Source organism: Pinus tabuliformis, chromosome 7 (assembly GCF_031772625.1).
Source record: "Pinus tabuliformis cultivar Carrire ecotype Pingquan chromosome 7, CPIR1, whole genome shotgun sequence".
Classification (NCBI taxonomy): domain Eukaryota; kingdom Viridiplantae; phylum Streptophyta; class Pinopsida; order Pinales; family Pinaceae; genus Pinus; species Pinus tabuliformis.
Genome location: NC_142293.1, coordinates 1666236654 through 1666256966, shown reverse-complemented (window position 1 = coordinate 1666256966; position 20313 = coordinate 1666236654). Strand labels below are relative to the sequence as shown.

Sequence of the window (20313 nt, the reverse complement as noted above, 5' to 3'; positions counted from 1 at the left end):
CAAAGTCTATATTTCATAATGCTGATATAGTCTAATGTTTGTTATATGATATCTATGAATTCCCAACCTATATTCAAGTGGTCCATCTCTCCCTACTTATATTTTGTACTTGAACCCTATTCTTGAAATTTCTATATCAGTACTAAATCTCTATTTTCCCATCTTAACAAAGAATATTTCTTTATCACAATATCTATTTCTTTGGCACAATACATATACTTTTATACAACATTTATATCACTTGCATATTTTGTAAACTAAACACAAATCAAAATCTATATTCCGTAATGCTCATATACTCCAATATTTGTTGTAGGATATCTATAAATTTCCAACCTATATTCAAATTATCCATCCTCCCTACTTGTATTTTAAAGTTAAACACCATTAAAAAAAATTATAATATATTCATATTATTTAAAACAAATATACATTATAACCAAGTGCAAATTTCCGGCTCGTGCAAGTCAAGAGCAATCTATACATTAATAAACAAATAAATCCTATGATCACACATTCCCTATATGCTCACATATATAACACGATGGCACAGGATCTTCCGAGACTCTCATACACCATGTTCTTCTATGCTAATATCACTGCTATTTAAAAATAGAAGAATTTTCAATCTGCATATGGGATCTAAGATGTAAAAACAAGTCTTCAATCTGATTATAGGATTCAACAGGATGAAATGAAACAAAACAATTCTGGAGCCCAGAAGTACCAAAATTCATATATATTTCCATCGACTCAGATTTGCATATAGAATACAGACTTAGTAAAAGATATTACTAGCATAACTTTTTGAACTTAAGTCCGTGATTCCATGCTGATGCTGTGGATCTTAGCCAGGACTCCCACAAGAGGATCATTGATATAAGTTGTGGGCTCAAGCTTGCACGAATCGGCCCTGTTATGTCGATTATTCCATGATGTTGTTGTGGAGCTTAGCCAGGACTCCCACGAGAGGAGCATTGATATACGTCGTGGGCTCAAGCTTGGTGGAATCAGCCCTGCTATCCTCAAACCCGTCATAGCGATCAGGCCCTCCCACAACTGCACCTGTTAATTCATTTGGGTTTGGTGCTTCTCTGTTGAACCACAAAGTGAAACCTTCGGTACATGATATCTTTCTGGAATCCTCGTATATCGAAACTATGGAGGACCCTCTGTGGTGAGCTTGTTGTGGATATTTGTCACCAAAACCCACCATGAAAGACATACCAGCAGGATTCTTTCCCAAAATGTAATCCACCTGCAATTTACATATACAAAGTGGATTTGTTAGCTACTACTTTGCTGGTTTTTTCAAATTATGATATGAAAAAACAAATCAAATTTATTTAACTTTGAATCTCTTATACTCTGAGAAAGCTGGAATGGATATACAAGTGTGCTCAATTCTTCTCCTCATTAATTAAATATTTTGCAACACTTAAAAAATTATAATATGTATGTGTACTTGTTGTTTGGCAAATGCAATAAGAATGCTTGGTTCATATGTTTGATCGCCACATTGCAGGTATTGCTTATATCGTGACAGTAAGTCACTGTAAACTGATACAAGGAATGATGTGCCAGTAGCATATTGTGTATTTGCACCATCTCTGACAAACAACAAACCTCCTGTACAAGTGAAACAGATACAAACACTGTTAATGAGCTTAATTTTGAAACTCAATAGATACAAACACTGTTGATGAGCTTAATTTTGAAACTCGGAGCATGACAGGGAGAAACTTCCATTTACCTGGTGTGATGGAATTTTTGAATTGAGGACTTTGTGGAAGAACTGAGCAGAGGAACACTTCTGCTTGGCCTCTGAAAACTTCCAGGTTGGTTTCTCCGGAGAGATATAGCTGCCAGGTTTATTAATTTTTATGAAGATGTGGTCAGTTGAGGGTCAAGTGGTCAGTCTTAAACTTTTTCTAAATTGAACATTTGGTGATTCATATGTTTATGTGAATATGGACTTACACTAGACAGGTGGATTTGAACTCCTGCACATTTGAGATCCCAATTGAACTCATACTCATTGGAAGTACAAAAATTTTGGTGGAGTATGTATTTGGTATAATATGGCAATCCAGTTGCTCTATATAGCCACACCGCTGCCCATGCAAGCTCGTCCTGTAAGTTAGTTAGTAGAGGAATAATAAGAAGACTTCAAGAAGTTACTCACTCTGTAGTTTAAATAAATAATAGTGTGAAGTAAAAAAGGAAGTAAAATTAATAATGTTAAGGAAAGATACATCATAGCCCGAGACAGAGCAATAGAAAGGGCATTCTCCATGATATGTTCCCCGGTACTGGTCAGCGAAACGAAAGAGCTGTACTAAATGACATATTCAATTACATGAGTATCATAAAAAGTTGGAGAATAAAATTCATTAAATTAATTCTCAATTTTGAATCTAACACATGAACGAAAGAGCTGCACTAAATTAATATTCAATTATATGAGTATTTTAAAATGTTGGAGAAGACAATTCATTAAATTAATTTTCAATTTTGAATCTAAGACATGAATTTCATAGACATGTTAAAAATGGGCATTTTTGAAAGATTTTTGGAATATTTTGGAATCATAAAAAACGTAGGCAACCTCAAATAAGTAATCTCACCCGTATTTGTCTGATCCCAAAATATTCCAAAAATGGAGACATTAAATTAAATTTAAAATAAAAGTTATAAAAAAACATTCATCCACAAACAAATATGACCTATCATAAGTTGCTAAAGTTATCTAAATTGTAAATTCTAAGAATAGAATAAAACAGTGAAAAGAAATTGTTTCCTATCATATGTTTGTTTTAATTACTAAAGTTATCTGGACTGTAAATTCTAAAAATAGTATATAATAGTGAAAAGAAATTAAACCATTGACCTTTTTCCTAACAGTACAGTAGGATTCTAAAATATCTCAATATCTCTCAAATCTGCAATCGCTGTTCTAAACCAATAATACAGTATAAGTGATTTTAGAATACGCATAATCTTATACCAAAGTAGCTCTTTGGAGTAGGAGAATGGAATAAGGTTTGTCAATGGCTGCAAAGACGACGGAGGAAGCGGCCAATGCTGCAGCAGTCTCTGCTGCAATTTCTGTCCCGTGAGTGGATGTATCTATTCTGTACAAAGTCCTTGGAGTGTCCATCCTCTCTGGGTTCTCCCAACAGTTATGGTCTGCAGTTGGATCTCCCACCTAAAAACAAAACCATAACTAAATTCATAATTGCCATTTGTTGTGATCCTTAGTAAATTTTGTTGTGATCCATGAGTAATTGCCATTTGTTGTGATCCTTAGTAAATTTTGTTGTGATCCATGAGTAAATTTAGTTGGGATGGCAATTAATTCACCTGAACCCACAGCTGGTTTTCGGTGGCGCTTGCTTTGATGAAATAATCAGTTCCCCACTTAATGGCATCCCTAACGTTCTCCAACTCTCCCGCTGCTGCAAGTTCATCTCTGTACTGAAGGGCTCCCCATGCCAGCATGGTAACGGTGAAAGCCATCGGAAACCCATACTTCACATTATCCCCAGCGTCGTAGTAACCGCCCACCAAATCCACCTACATAAATACACAGTAAAAGCCATGTTGAACATCATTGTATCTTTCCAGACTTCTTGAAGATCTGGACCAAATAATCAATTCCTAATTTATATGGACAGAGAATGTTGATAGAAATCAAGCTGTTGCAAACTCATAACTCATAATACTGGAGTAAGAATTCACATTGTAGGTGGGTTGCGGGGGATCTTTATGTTAATAACTTAATTGTATATTCTCATAATATCCTGAAATCTGATAGTGCTGAGAAATCAATTCCGAGAGATCAATTGTTTGATCTAAATAAGTTGTGGGTGGAGTATCAATCGTTTTCGCCAAAATAGATACCCTCGTTATTTTCGCATTGATAAGATCAGCGTCGTTATTTTGCCGTTTTGGGTATGATTAACAACACTTCTAAAACATTCAGGAAACAACGTTTCTAAAACAATCCGGAACAGATGGCAATACCAAAATGAGAAAATATTGTTATTACATTTTGGATTTGTCCGTCTGTTAGACCAGAATCTCCTCTCCAGCTTATCCTGTTGCTACTGCTGGACAGTTTTCCTGAACGTTGAGCCTCCAGAAACAGAATAGATTTATGCAGAGCATCTTTGTAGTCAAACTCACCCAACACAAACTGATGATGAGCAGACAGCACAGTAGCAAGAATTATACACACAAACCTTTCCACGGTAACCCTGTAACCCATTTCTGCTGCAATTGATCAGTAAATGGGTACAAAAATAAATATCTGCAAAAGTTGATGCGTATATATATTTGTAGTCTCACGCAACCAACGTGTAATGAAGAATAGAAACATAAAGGGGATTCGGTCTCTTTGTTTGCATGCATGTTTGATGTGGGTATTGTAGAGGTTTTGCAGGACAAAGAAGTCTTGCATGCAGGTTTGATGCGGTGCTTATTTTGAAGGGTAGAGAAGTCTTGTGGGTGTCAGTTGGACATGAAACGACGGAAATTCCAGGAAAATATTAACTGAATGGTAAGTCAGTGTATAAGGTTGCCTCATCACCATTTCCTCACAGTACTATTAACGAGTAAATGTTAAAGTTTCAAGAAACACAAGGAAGATAACGAAGTTAGTTTTTCTACACAGACTAGAATATTTATTGAATATTTAATTTTTCCACACAAACGGAATATAAACTAACTACCGTTGCCTATTAGATCGGCACTGTGAGCGTTTCTATTAATATACGAAATATTAACTATTTCAAAACCCGTAAAATTAAAGAACAAATTTAAATGTATGTAATTAAAGTTATAATTTCGTAAATTAAAAAGATAACAAATTTAATTTTAAAATTTTAATGTATTTATTTTTAAAATTTAGAGTTCTAATATACATTCTATCAGTCTTATAAAGTTATAGAGAAGAGGTCTAAAGTTTAATTTCAAAACCGGAAGCTTTTATTTACATTCTACTAGTTTTTGCAAATGTGACAGAAAATGCAGATACCATGTAATATCTCATTCCATATTTTGTATAATGTTTTTTTTACAAATTTTTATTTAGTAAATTTTATAATTAAATCATTTTTAGGTTTGTATTTTAAGTAAAGTAATAAGTTGGAAGATATTTAACAAACACGGGTGGGACTGCTGCAAATGGATTCCAAACACCAAAACTCTTAAAACTCTTGGCATATTCATATAATTGTAAAAACAAGATGAATAACATAAAGTTTAATAACATATTATAGAAATAATTTCACTCAAAAAGAAGTTAGTAAAGCTTAACATTTGAATTTGAGTTGTAATTGTTTAATAATTAAAAGAAGAGAATATAACAAGTTATTATAGGTTTACAGAGATGTATTTTTTTAGACATGCCATAATCTGATATGATACAAGGATTATAAACAAGTAATTGCACCACATGTTGCAAACGAAACTCAGTAAAGGAAAGAGTAGTAGAGAAAAAATAAGTAAAATTTTTATGATTGCCATTTACCATGAACAAAATTAAGAACATGCCAATGGGTCAATTGTGAATACATAAATCCATTCTTCCACGGTACCAGTTTTCTCACCACATAGAATTCTTTATTAAAGAATGGTGTCGAGAGCTCAATTGCTCCATGAGTTTATGAGGCATATACCAAAACAAACTATATTGAAATATTGAAATGTGAGACAGCTCAGAGATCCAAGCTTTACCCAACCATAAACTCATCTTCCATCAACATGTGCATTAGGAATTGGTGCCACTTATTCATATAGATGAGCCACAATTGACCCATCACTTGACCCACCACTGATCATTCTTTTGCCTTGGACCTTTCCATCTCCCTAACAATCAATATAGTTGATCAATTCATCTGATAGTAAACTACGGAAATGATTACTAGAGGACCAACACGGATGTACACAAAATCCAAACTTCGGCCAGGAGAGAGAGACTTCATCCATTTAGGAAATAAATACAAGTTGTTGGCATTTGGTTTGGAGAGACCCCATACAAGACCATACAAATTCTAGAAAGAGAGTTGGAGAGATGTAATTGTCTTGTGGGGATATTTATTAGTGATGTACATAGCATATCTATAATGTTTTTCTTTCTATTATTCCAAGAACTTGTCTGCCTCTTCCAAATGGCCAAAATATTATTCTCTACAAAATGTGAGAAATAAATCATAATCAATATTGTCTTTTGTTGTTTGGCCAAACTTGAGTTTGTTCATTCTATGTCACACTGAAAAATTGAAGTTTTAACAACATTGTGGTAGCCAAAATTTAATCTTGGGAAATCTTACCCTGTGGGGAAGTTGCTACTCGAGAGCTCTTTTTGGGTGTAGGAGAGGGCTTTGGCTTAGGCTTTCTCTTCTGAGTTAGATCATGAGTTGGATCAGGGGATCATGAACCTGATCCAGGCTTAGGAATAACAACTAGAATAAGAAGCCATTAGAACACCACCCCTACCTTGCATTCTATGTCACACACAACAAAATTACAGTTTTAATAGCATTGTTGGACTATTTTTATGGATATTTTTGTCTATTTCAGTTAACTCCTAATGATAAACCCTACTTATCAGTTTTGAAAAGTAAACCATTTATGGAAAAATGTATTGTCCATGGATTACATTATTCATACAGTAATTACACAAAATACAAATTCATGCTGAAGACAACTATCAATCAAATGAGGTGAAAACAATGAAGCCATATGGCTACATGTTTTTTGGCTAGTGAATCTCAAGAGATCCAATCATTCCAGAGAATATTCTACTATTCATACAATAATTACACAAAATACAAATTCATGCTGAAGACAACTATCAATCAAATGAGGTGAAAACAATGAAGCCATATGGCTACATGTTTTTTGGCTAGTGAATCTCAAGAGATCCAATCATTCCAGAGAATACACAGTAGAAATTGTTTGATCACGCAGTTTAATCAAAACTAATCATGTTACAACACTAGTAAGAAAAATTTCACTTGGAGTGGCCATATGAAAATATCTATAATATGGTTTCAAAAGTTGAAATTGACTAGCCAAATGGACATCTCTAGAAAAAATTGAATATTTAAAAAAACTCTAAAAATGGGCTTCAAATATGAAGGTTATGTCATTAAAAAAAGGAAATAATGATAACAAATAACCAAATGGTAAGTAGAAGTTCACGTGTATGGTTGTAGATGATGTGAAAATTTAATAATAAAAAAACCCTCACTAACTTTACCTATAAGCTCACTTATACAAATACATTACTTTATGAAGTCACCTACTTTTATAAAACAAGTGATAAACACTTTTACAATGAAGTTACTTTATAAATGAAAGTTGCATGTAATATATATATATATAAAAGCAAAGTGCGTTTGATCATGCAGTTTAATCAAAACTAATCATGTTACAACACCAGTAAGGAAAAGTTCACTTGGAGTGGCCATATCAAAATATATATAATATGGTTTCAAAAGTTGAAATTGACTAGCTAAATGGACATCTCTAGAAAAAATTGAATATTTAAAAAAGCTCTAAAAATGGGCTTCAAATATGAAGGTTATGTCATTAAAAAAAAGGCAATAATGATAACAAATAACCAAATGGTAAGTAGAAGTTCACGTGTATGGTTGTAGATGATGTGAAAATTTAATAATAAAAAAACCCTCACTAACTTTACCTATAAGCTCACTTATACAAATACATTACTTTATGAAGTCACCTAGTTTTATAAAACAAGTGATAAACACTTTTATAATGAAGTTACTTTATAAACTAGAGTTGCATGTAATATATATATATATATATATATATATATATATATAGCAAAATGCACGTTACAATAAAGTTATGAAATAACTTAAGCTTATAAAGTTGCATGTAATATATATCTCTCTATATATATATAAAAGCAAAATGCACGTTACAATAAAGTTATAAAATAACTTAAGCTTACAAGAATTGTAAAATGTAACTTAAAAAGAGATTTGAACTCAAGACTTCTTACTATATAAAGTAACTTTTAACCAAGTGAGATAGTGCAAAACACATACTAATGGAGATTTGAACTCAAGACTTCTTACTATATAAAGTAATTTTTAACCAAGTGAGATAGTGCAAACCACATACTAATGGTAGTGGAGGATAGGATTGTTGGTGTTGGTGTTCTTGGATCTTTGCCTCAGAGTGCATGCTTACAAAAAAAAATACTTATCCAAAATCAAACAATTTTTTGTTAAAAACAAATAAAAAAATCTAATTCTCAACAACAATGGGGTTAAATATCAATTAACTTGCCTAAAAAATACAAGTTTTCCCTTTTTTATTTTTATTTTTTGAGATCACATAGAGCACTACAAAGAGAATATGTAGTTAAGAAAAATATTTTCAACACTGCTTCTAATTTGCCAAGATTTTATAGAGTGGGGGGAAACGGGAAAATGTAAATTATAAAGAGTATCAAACTAAAAATATGTAAATTATAAAGAGTATCAAACTAAGAATATAAACAGAAAAATGGAAAACGAACTCTATAATTATTATTTTAAAGTGTAATTAAATTGTATATCTCATGACATAATGAAAAAAATTGTATCTTGGGAAACTAGACACCTTTCTTTATGAAAGGAAAGGTGTTATTAAATAAAACCAATTCTCTAGACATAATGGAATAAATTGTTTAGGAAAAAAATGTATGGAAATAATTAATATTAGAAATGGCAACACAAGCTCAAGATATCGATCAACAAAAAGAGTAGCTATTTGAACATGCTATGATACATGTTCAGGATGATAATTCATTCCATATAAGACAAACACCTTCAATAACTACTCACACAACTAGATCAAATATCATAGCTCTTGTATTTTTATGTGGTTGAAACCCTCAAAGAGGGAAATACTCCACATCCCCAGTCAATGTGGCCACTAGAGGAAATTTAAGTGATGATAAAGGAAAGAACTTTACATAAGATATTTCTCATGAAATCATTATTAACAGTGACTCCCCATGCTCTTTAAATCGACATTATGGACCGATTGGGTGTTAAGTCATGGATCAATAGTCATTAATATCGAGTCTGGAGAATCTTCCGACAGGTAGGATCTTTTGCTGGTTCACCATTCGCAGTTGGATATGAGACCATTGCAGCGTAGGCCTCCCCATACGCTCCCATGTCTGCTTCGGCAGAACGTTCACGTCCGATCCTAGGTCCAAAATCACTTGGTCCATTTCATATTCTCCAATCTGCACGATCAATCTCATCTCCCTTCTCGTCCTTGTCACGTGCTTTTCGAGCTTCCGGACTACATGGGGTTGTCCTGGCGTGGTCCCATCGCATCTATTAATGAGTTCCTGCAGTCCCTTTACAGCCTTGCTGTCGCGCAGTAGCTTCATGCATGTTTCCAAGAGTGTCGTGAGCGTCGATGGGTCGACTTTTGGCTTCAGTCTATCTTTGCGTCCTGAAGTGGAGGCATAAAGAAGCTCTTCTTGGCTTCCATGAAGGTTTCCTTTGCGTGCTCCAAATCAAACTCTGGTTCTTTTGTCGGAGCCTTACGAACCAAAGTACTCTCTTCAGGCTGCTTGCCTTTGTCATCCCTTGTCGTAATTCCACTTCGGAGCACAATATTCACATTAGGGTCTTCCTCGCACAACTCAGACCTCATCATTTGCAAGTTCTGAGTTGGGGGAGGTTGGAGCGCTCCCTTGTCGCGTAACTGCGGTATTAGTGTGGGACAATCCTCCATCCCATGATCAAATAATGTACAATACAAGCATGATGGATGCATCAGAGTCGTATAATCGTGAGCATAGTGTCCCGGCCCTCCGTAATTGTAACATATCAGCTGTTTGTGACCTCTTCCAGGTCCTCCCCCACCTCGGCCTCGTCCACACCCCTGAAATCCGATTCGCACCATCCCTGCGTTCTGGTCAAGGGGCCATGTTTTGGCCTGAACTCTATAGGTAGGAGTCCTATCCATCATCAGCTCATAACTTCTATAGGTGCACTCATCATGTCCCACTGATCTACAAAAATTACAGAACAACTATTGTGGATTCTGTGTGTACTTCTGCAACAGATTGCAATTGTCCGGAGCATGCTTTTCTCCTATTTGACAAATTGCACACCACAATGCAGGTGCTACGCTAGGTCCTTCTTGTGCCTTTGGTCTCAGTGGAATTAGTCCTCCTCCCATGAGGTAATTTTCGAACACCGAGCAGTGGTCCTTGTCATGTCCCTGACCCTTGCACTTTATGCACCGTACCTCGTCGCGCACTTCTGGGTGAGTTATCCTGTCTTGTTTCAGACTCTGCATCTTAAGGCACAAGTTTTTCAACTGTGCGTGAATCTGCTAAACTCCCAAGTTGGGATCCTGTATTGGGGTCTCATGTAGTCTCATCGCGACCTCCAAGGCCTTGGCCTGAGTTGTTAGCCTCTGTTGTGACAACGTGTTCCTTAGATGCGGCGTTAATGATGCTACAAACCATTCGTGGTGTTGTCCATCCGTCAACGTCATGTTAGCTTCGCGAATTGTGCACTTCAGTCTCTAATCCAACTCCCAAGGGGTCTCGCTTGGTAGCATTGTGATTTCCTTGAACCCAATGATCGACTGCGCCTCTAACTTCGGCCTGCTAAATTATTTATTTAGCACAGTTTGGATATCCACGATCCCCACATTCGGATTGTCATTGGAATGCTTAATGCACCAGGTTAGCGTGTGATCCTGTAGAGCGCTGACCAACATTGCCTTCTTTATATTGTCATCTGTAACTCCCTACGCTTCCCATACAACTTTTATCACGAACCAAAACTGGTCCGGATCTTCATTTCCTACTCCCTTGAACACTGTCAACTTTATTGCGCTTGCCATATTGACTCGCGGTGGTGGCGGATGTTGAAAAATGTGCAACAAGAAATGTTAAATTTAGAATGTGCTAACAATAGACCTGCTAGAAATAACATGTCTAAAAATAGCAGTTTGGCCAGTGAGGTCACTGGCCACATTGGGTGAGAGGTGAAATTGGTAAAAACAGAAAGTTCTAAAAATAGCATTTCTGGGTCCCTTCCTATTTATAGCAGTCCCTAGTCTATCTATAGGAAGTAAAATTAATTTTGGTCTTAATAGCAGTTGGAAATATTAATTAATTAATTCAGTTGAGTTAATTAATTATGGAAAATTAAACTTGAAGCCTTTGTGAGATCATGCAATTGTTTTCTCTCTTGATTTAGGAATTTATCCCTTGATTAAAGGAGATAAGGTTCAGTTCTATAATGAGAGAATCAATTGACTTAGTTTAACTTAGTCAAGTCCAGTTAGATTATTTTAACAAGTTGTTAAAATAATAAAATATAGTTTTTTAATGCTTGCATGCATGTGACAACTATTATTTCAGATAACTGAGCATTCCCTCATGGATAACTGATGCATGTCAGTTCAGACAGAGACCCAGTTGAGATCATATGAGGGACAGTGTACTATCGGATGCTTGGATATTTCTAGTAAGTATTCCTTGCATGGAGAAGGATTTATTTCCAAGAGAAATACGTATTATAGGAGATTGGAGGAATTGTGGCCTATATATTGAGGCCTAGGTAGTCTATGATCTTCATCTTCTGATTACAGAGAGAGCAGGATAGCTATTGAGCTGATTCTTTTTGTATGTTGTTAAGGATCTCCACTTGATTGATAATACATGGTTGGGGTTTTATGCTGGTGCTTTCCCCTGGATATATCTTGTGTTATCTGTGATTATTTCTCTTGATCAATTATGCATGTTTCTACTTGATGTTGCTCATGAATTTGATTATGCTTCTACTTAATGTTTTGTAGAAGTTGTTAGTGTCGGTATCTTCATCCCTCCGTTAGAGTTCAAATCCTCTTGTTGCATTGCATATTAGGTGTCTCACTCAGTCAGCTGCATTCCATTAGGAGCATGGATCACCTGATGGTAGTGGCTTGTTGTACATTGTCCCTCATGTATTTTACCTGCTGACCCATTTTCATTCATCAAAATCATATGCAGTCACTTTTTGTCTTCGAATTTGCAAAAGTCCTTTTTTAGGGATTCAGTTGCATTAGGTCTAGGGTTTCATCAAAAAGGTCTCCAAAATGTCCAATAAGGCACTACGCATAGAGAATCAGGAGCGGCGCATAGAGGAAATTTGGCCCAATTTGACCAGGAATGCTCTGTTTTTCGCCCAACTTTTTCCAGTTTGACTTTTTCACATGCTTAATGTCAAATTTGTGATGTAATTTATTGTACATTGATGGATCATGATGTAAATATGTCAAATTTTCACTTATGGGGGTAGATTCATCTGTTAAAAGCTTGTTTGAAACTGAATGAATCAGTTCCCTTGTTTTTAGAGGCATGCTGTTTCAATGCCTAATTTCTAGTTCTCAGTTTAGAATTAGTTGAAATAGCTCCTAAACATGTGAGCTCGACCCCTAGAGGCTAGGATGAGCTATGGTTTGTCTATATTATGTTGTTTTTTAGTCATTAGCATGGTTGGACTTTTGAGAAAGCCTTGAGCTTCATTGTAGACTCATATCAACATTTTGGCTAAGGAATTGAGACCAGGATTTGTAGCACTCTTTGGGATCCATGTGGTAATTTGTCTTGGTACAGTACTTTTCTTTGTAATTGTGAATTTTCTTATATTTCATGTATGCAATTCTCTATCTTGTTTCTTCTGAACTAAACAAACAAGAGTGTAAGTAGAATCCATTGAAATTGCAGTGCTCTACTTGAAGTTTGCTTTAGTTTCTTGATGTTTTCAGCTGTTTGGGGAGGATCCATGATTGCCCTTGCCCTATTCAACACCTCACCTGTCTATTCCTTCCATCTCATTCAATTTTAAGTGCCAAAAACAATTTCCTACCTTGCCCCATTGAGATCTCTACAGGACTGAGCCTCAATCCCCGCACCCAAAATCTATCTTTTCATCTGAGCCAACAAAACATCATTTTATTAAATCAAACTCTCTTGCACTTATACCTAGCCTAAGATCAGTATTTCTATCAGTCATCTCAAGCCCTCATCAATCATTATTTGCTGAGATTGACTCGGAGAGATCCCTCTCCTGACTTGTTAGGGCTAGCTACCAGGCTGAGCGTGGTTTGATGTTGGCCCTGGATCCTACCTTTTCAGCCTGAGGTAAATCTAGGTGCTAACATAGTGGTGACCATACTAGGAACGAAAGTTTATTATCATTGTTTTGTCTTATAAACTATAGACGGAGTCTGAAGATTAGCCCGGTAGCCTTCCAAACTCTCTTGCTTTGCATTAGCGAAAGTAGATAAAAGCTGCTTCAGTCAATCTCCAGTCTAGTCTTATAAACGGAACATCTGATTTACAAATTGCCCCAGTACATGAATAAAGTTAGATCTGATTGTTGATGGTGGACAACAGTCAGACAAACAGGAAGGCTGAAATCATTCACCTGGCGATTCCAATGTCGAAGAATCCCAAGGTTCCGAATTTTTATGGCGACTTTACTCTTGAAGAATCAGTAGCCTGAAGAATTTCTTGGTCAATTCATTGTTATCAAAATGGATTTGCTTGCTCGACGGTATGCTCCCATGAGCCGAGATCACATTCCAGGTTTTCCAAATAAAATTCCAAAGGTAAATTGGCAAAGGAATTTTCCTATGTCTAAAGATGATAATAGGAATGGTGCTACTTTACATCTGGTTAGATTTCACATACATATTCGCAAGTTGAAGGTTGATTTTCCTGAAGATTGCTTGATGAAGATATTCATGGCCACTCTGGAAGGTGAAGCCCGATCTTGGTATGAAAGTTTGCCGCCTGCTTGTATTTACTGTTTAAAGGATTTTCATACCATGTTCTTTGAAATGTATAAAGAATCTTATCCATCATTAAATTTGGTTCAGAACAGTTGCAAACATGTTTATAGTTTTATTGAACATCTTGAGAAAGTTTGTGAAGATGATGACTTCATGGATGATGAGATCATGGAAGCCCTGTATGAAAATCCATTTCAGCAACATAAAGAGAGTGATACTTATCAAGATGACCAGGAAAATTTGAAGCAAGATCAAGATCTTAGTACGGTGGAAGATGATGAAAGAGAAGGTTTTATTTTAGATTTTTCCATAGAAGAAGATAGCATGCAGGAAAGTCAAGTTTCAATCTTAGAATGTGATAAAGTCAAGTCGGTTATTTTAGATCTAGATTCAGATCGTGATGATCAAGACAACCTTGTTCTGAATCTCATGAAGGAGAGCTCTACTGTTGAGATCATCTGGAATGAAGAAGACAGAGTTATTGAACAAAGCCTTCATGAGGAGGTAATCCAGTCATTTGATGAAAAACAAGATGAAACCTTTGTTCAAGTAAGTGAAAAATCTTCTTTTGATAACTCAGTGGTAAATGATAATTTGGATAATTTGATTGCCATGTCATATGAAGATGATCAACAATGTTTCCAAATTTCAGAATATCAGGACTGTCATTCAGATTTTTCATGTTTTGAAATGTTATTTCAAGAAGACAAAAATCACTTGAGCAAAACAAAACAGAAAGTATTATCTCCTCTGTCTGAAGATGAGATAGATCGACTCTTGAAAGGTCAGGTTACAACCAAAGCTAATGTAGGTCTGCAGTGTGCACATGGTCAAGACGGTGTTGGTGAGACTTCTTCTTCTTTTGAAAATGATGACACTCTTGACATTAGCATTATAGATCAACGAATAAACAATATTCTCTTTCATGAAAACGATAAGGCTGTCATGTTTGATAATCTTGAAGATTGTTTTCTGTTTAAGAATGACCTAGACCATGAAATTGAGGAATGTGAGTCTGAGAGACACAGTAAGCCATAATTCAAGTCAGTTACTATCAATCAGCAACCCACTGTTCTTTCATATCAGAATAAAGGGATTACTTGTATTTTTGCTGCTGGATCTCAAGATAAAATAGTGCTTCAGGATTATCAAGATTTCTTTGGCATTCTTTTGCAAGCATTAAAGAAGATAAATGTTGCTTGGTTTGTTATCATAAGCCTTGGTTTCAGTGGTTATTGTGAGTTTCCTACATGTACATCGTTCTGCCTTCTCGGGGAAAGTGAGAGAAGAATTTCATTGAGTAGCCATTTGTTGGATTGGTTACATTGGAAGGCTCACTACACATGGTTGTACATATTTCATCAGTAGGCAGGTGGTTGTCATCATGATTTGAAGTTATCAAATCTCGATGGTCTGTTGCCATTTAAAAGCTTTGTAAGTACTTGTTTCAGTTAAGTAAGTCTTGAGTCATTTTTTGTTTCAGTCAGTTTAAAGATAGTTTCAGTTGAGTGTCCAGTTTCAACTTTTGAGAGTCTTGTTTCAGTTTTGGATTAGTCAGTTCAACTATGAGTCTTGAGTCAAAGTTTCGTAGTAATTGGTTTTTGGGTGTTTTGAAGTTATTGACTCCATAGCCCAATGGACGAAGACACTGCCTGATTTCCTAGAGATCTGTAGTTCTTGGCACCTCCAAGGAGCTACCATCCCCATTGGAGCCAATGTTAGTGTCGGTATCTTCATCCCTCTGTTAGAGATCAAATCCTCTTATTGCATTGCATATTAGGTGTCTCGCTCAGTCAGCTGCATTCCATTAGGAGCATGGATCATCTGATGGTAGTGGCTTGTTGTACATTGTCCCTCATGTCTTTTACTTGCTGGCCCATTTTCATTCATCAAAATCATATGCAGTCACTTTTTGTCTTCGAATTTGCAAAATTCCTTTTTTAGGGTTTCAGTTGCATTAGGTCTAGGGTTTCATCAAAAAGGTCTCCAAAATTTCCAATAAGGCGCTACGCATAGAGAATTAGGTGCGGTGCATAGAGGAAATTTGGCCCAGTTTGAGCAGGAATGCTCTGTTTTTCGCCCATCTTTTGCTAGTTTGACTTTTTCACATGCTTAATGTAAAATTTGTGATGTAATTTAATGTACATTTATGGATCATGATGTAAACATGTCAAATTTTCACTTATGGGAGTAGATTCATCTGTTAAAATCTTGTTTGAAACTGAATGAATCAGTTCCCTTGTTTCTAGAGGCATGCTGTTTTAATGCCTGCTTTCTAGTTCTCAGTTTAGAATTAGTTGAAACAGCTCCTAAACATGTGAGCTCGACCCCTAGAGGCTAGGATGAGCTATGGTTTGTCTATATTATGTTTTTTTTTAGTCATTAGCATGGTTGGACTTTTGAGAAAGCCTTGAGCTTCATTGTACACTCATATCAGCATTTTGGCTAAGGAATTGAGACCAGGATTTGCAGCACTCTTTGGGATCCATGTGGCAATTTTTCTTGGACAGTACTTTTCTTTGTAATTGTGAATTTTCTTATATGTCATGTATGCCATTCTCTATCTTGTTTCTTCTAAAATAAAAAAACAAGAGTGTAAGTAGAATCCATTGAAATTGCAGTGCTCTACTTGAAGTTTTCTTTAGTTTCTTGATGTTTTCAACTGTTTGGGGAGGATCCATGATTGCCCTTGCCCTCTTCAACACCTCACCTATCTATTCCTTCCATATCATTCAATTTTAAGTGCCAAAAACAATTTCCTACCTTGCCTGTTGTGGGGAAAAGTATCCGATGCGGATGACACTAACCCTTCTAAAGGTGACAGTCTTTAGCAACAACTGAATGATAAAGTTTTCATGTTCCACTTTATGAAAGTACAGAGAGAATAGTAAGAAGGTCAACCAACCTGGTGTCTTGCGTTTAGTCGATCCTTTTCCTTCTCTCTTTGTATCCTGCTCCCAGCTCTTTGCTCTCCTAGCCGATCCAGCTACATACAGATCCTGCACAAAACAAGAGAGCGAACTACAAGATACATGTACTCATAACTGAAGCATGGATTAGGGTGCATCAAATATACATGTAAACACAAAGCATCTATGTAAAACAAGTATATAGGAGAACATGCAAACTTTATTGATAGAAAGTAACAGGGTTCCAGAGGAAGTTACAACCAATGATGTTGGATCCAATCCAGCAGCACCTCCTCGGCAGCAAGAACTCTCCTCTTCACCTCTAGTAAAACAATCACCCAATAATCCTGGCGGTATACCAACAGCACCTCCTTGCTTATACAAAATTCCAGCCTCCCTAGACCTCATAGAAGAGCTCTATATATAGGAGGGAAGAGGAAAGGATGAGTCAGCTGGAGGCTGGCATATAGCTGACTAGTGTCCTCTCCATCTTCAGTTAATCTTCAGTTCGTGAGTCCACTTGGAGATCCTTGGTTACACATGGTGATCAAGTACCTCTTACTCATCATAGGGCGAATCTTATGAACCAAGTGTCAGTTTGGAAGCTTCCTGGGCAGTTGACACCTTTCAGGATGACTGTGCCACTTGGCCAATCTCACCCAGCGCAGGTAGCCTTCATTACTTTTGACTTCCAGCGCAGGTATAGAGTGGGACAGTTGCATTACAGCGCAGAAGCTCAGTTAAGCAGCTGACATGATCCAAAATAAGCCTGTTTTGAAGTGTTTTCAGGTGGAGAACTGATTGGAAGTGCTGTTGTTTGATGATCTTGTTCTTTTAGGGGTAAGAACAACATGTTTAGGGACTGAGGATCCCTGTAATTATTGACATTCCATGCTCCATGATGCGAGGCACAAAAATGTCTATAACAGTTGCCCCCTAAAGTATGAGGCCGTTTATCGGGTGAAATGCTTTATCTAGAGGATCCGAAGTTCGTTCCAGTGCTGAGGAGAGTGCCCTGTAATACAATACAATACAATACATTATTTTTCATTCATCATTATTCTCATGATCTAGCTGAGGCGGGCATTCCCATGCTCAGCTTTTTATAAATACATTTTGGTACATATGACAGACGATCGTCTGAAGATAGACTGATAATTTTCTGCTGAAATTATCATCCTTTGAGTAGGATGATCATCTGCTGCAATGATGTACATGGCAAATGCTTTTATATTTCCTGAATATATATCGCAGCCCGGATGGATGAAACTAGATCTGGGGTCTTCAAACTCGTTCGATCTTCACTCTAAGTACAAGTCGATCCATGTGAGAATTGCGCTGAAGTCGAACATGGAAAGACATTGCTTGATTACCGGTCAATAATGAAAACCGTTAACAAGCGCGAGAGGAATCACCAATAATGACGATGACCCTCAAGGTACTGCAGTACAATTCACGTGGCGTGAATAAAGGACTTGGCGTCGAACGCCACGCAAAATCTTCTGGTCGAAGGTCATCGATGTATACCTGTCGCCGGAAGTGAGAAACTTGCCATTGAGGCATGCAAGCTTCAAAGTACTGATGGGGGTGTTCCTAGATCAACTTCTTGGATAATGAGCTGAAGTCGACAAGAAGCGATCCGTCAAAGGAGGGCCTTAATGAATCCCACATCAATGACACGGAACGGAGCTAATGACTTTAGTGGAGGTGAAAACAAACTGTGACATATGATTCAGGGTGGCGATCATGAATGGATGAAGGATAATGTATGGCAGTGGATGGGACACGGTTGACACTTTCAGAATGACCCCTCTTGAACATATAACGACACTGATGTGATGGATCGGTAGCATTACCCCAAATGTGGATGGTGTGGCGAGGACCATGGTGATGAGACCGGTGAATGAAACAACCCAACCCGATGTGATACGGAGGAAAAGTGTCATGTTCAAGAGTGACTCGCTACCATTAAACTTTGAATGTTCTCCCAATTTTTCCCCAGTCATTTCTGACCAGTACCTCTTTATTTTTGTCAAGCTTGAGGAGGATAACATATGCTTGTTCTATAACCTGCCCTTCGGGCAAGCCTATCGCTATGATTTAACGAGCCTAGCGATAGGGAAACTCGTTCTCGTCTAAAGACAAGTTTGTCGCTATTTAATCATTTTAACGAGTCTAACGACAAAGAAAACTCGGTCCTTTTCATTTTTAGAGAGTCTGAAAAGGTACAGAAAGTTAACTCCATGATTCCTTTTTCGTCAGCAAATCCCTTAAGTCCAAAAAAGTATAAAACAATACAGAAGGGATGGCTGTTCGGTACTTTTAACGAGCCGAACAAGACAAGCACTCGATCCTTTTGTGCAATAATCCCTCAGGTCCAAAAAGATTAAAATTTAGAGGAGGGATAGCGTTCCGGTCATTTAACGAGCTGGAAGGCCAAAACTCGGCAAACTTTTCATATTTTACGAGTCAGTGAAAAGAGCTGAAAGAAGACTCGTCTTTTGAGGAACGAGTGATAAACAAGGATAGCTACAGATTCCAGGTACAGGTTGGAATTTTCCAATCACGGCAGTGTCACAAGGATGGCTAGGTGAAATCACTCTTCGCAGCTGTTTCTCAAAAGAGGTAAACACACAAATGGAAGTGAATGATCGGCCAAATGAACAGTGGAGGTGGTGGATGAAAACACGATCAAGGTTCTTATGGCTGATGAATTTACGATCTCAAAAGGTTATTTATCGGTTCATTTTTTCCATGAGCTTGAACTCTGAGGGAAACTTTTGCTCACACTTTTCTATTTTTTAACGAGCATAAATTCAGTCCTAAAACTGCTCGGATTTGCGTTTATTTTTTTAACGAGCATGAACTATATGCTAAAACTGCTCGATTAATTTTACATGCCCCCAGCATAATAATGCAAACGAGGTGCATGCCCCCCAAGCTTCATTGCATTCAACTCGGTGGTTGGAATGAAGGTTTACCTTTGAGAAAGGGGATTTGTTTCATTTTTTAATGAGGTTGACATAGTAAAAGAACTATCCTCATGACTCCTTGTTTCATTTTTTAACGAGGTTGACACGAGATTAGAACCGTCCTCGGAGCCCACTGTATTTACAGTATTTTCATTAGGGCGATGATCCATGCTGACAAAATGTTCAGGAATCTTCCGAATCCATTAGATATAGAAGATTTCATATTGTAGGTTTCCACTGTGGCCACTTCCGCCAGATTTCTTGCAGGCGGTAGGGCAAAAGTACCCATTAAGGCAGGGTCTTTTAGGAGACCTACTCCAATATTTTGAAGCGAATGATCGCTTCCATGGATCATTGGAATGCTTCCCGTAACTTGTGAACTGTCGGGGAGGAAAGTTTGTTGGTCGACGACTGTAATCCCTCCTTGGAAGGGAAATGCAATCTTCCTGAAGTAGGTCGACACGACTGCGGCCATGGCATATATCCAGGGCCTTCCTAGTAGGATGTTGTAATCGAGGTTTCCATCAATTACTTCAACATCGACTTCTACTGTTTTGCCCCCCAGTTCAACTTGCAAGTTACTTATAATC

At 36.9% G+C, this 20313-nt stretch overlaps 1 protein-coding gene across 1 annotated transcript in view; it reads right to left on the bottom strand.

The window, feature by feature from the left end:
* Positions 1 to 925: 925 nt before the first annotated feature.
* Positions 926 to 20313, bottom strand: part of LOC149254844 (endoglucanase 16-like) — a 31136-nt gene continuing 11748 nt past the window's right edge. The window contains exons 2-9 of the mRNA XM_089454853.1: positions 4052 to 4275; positions 3364 to 3576; positions 3008 to 3208; positions 2256 to 2333; positions 1981 to 2133; positions 1754 to 1862; positions 1466 to 1629; positions 926 to 1258 (exon numbers count right to left, since the gene is read on the bottom strand). Of these exons, the coding sequence (XP_089310979.1) occupies positions 926 to 1258; positions 1466 to 1629; positions 1754 to 1862; positions 1981 to 2133; positions 2256 to 2333; positions 3008 to 3208; positions 3364 to 3576; positions 4052 to 4275 (1475 nt within the window). The remainder of the gene's footprint in view (positions 1259 to 1465; positions 1630 to 1753; positions 1863 to 1980; positions 2134 to 2255; positions 2334 to 3007; positions 3209 to 3363; positions 3577 to 4051; positions 4276 to 20313) is intronic.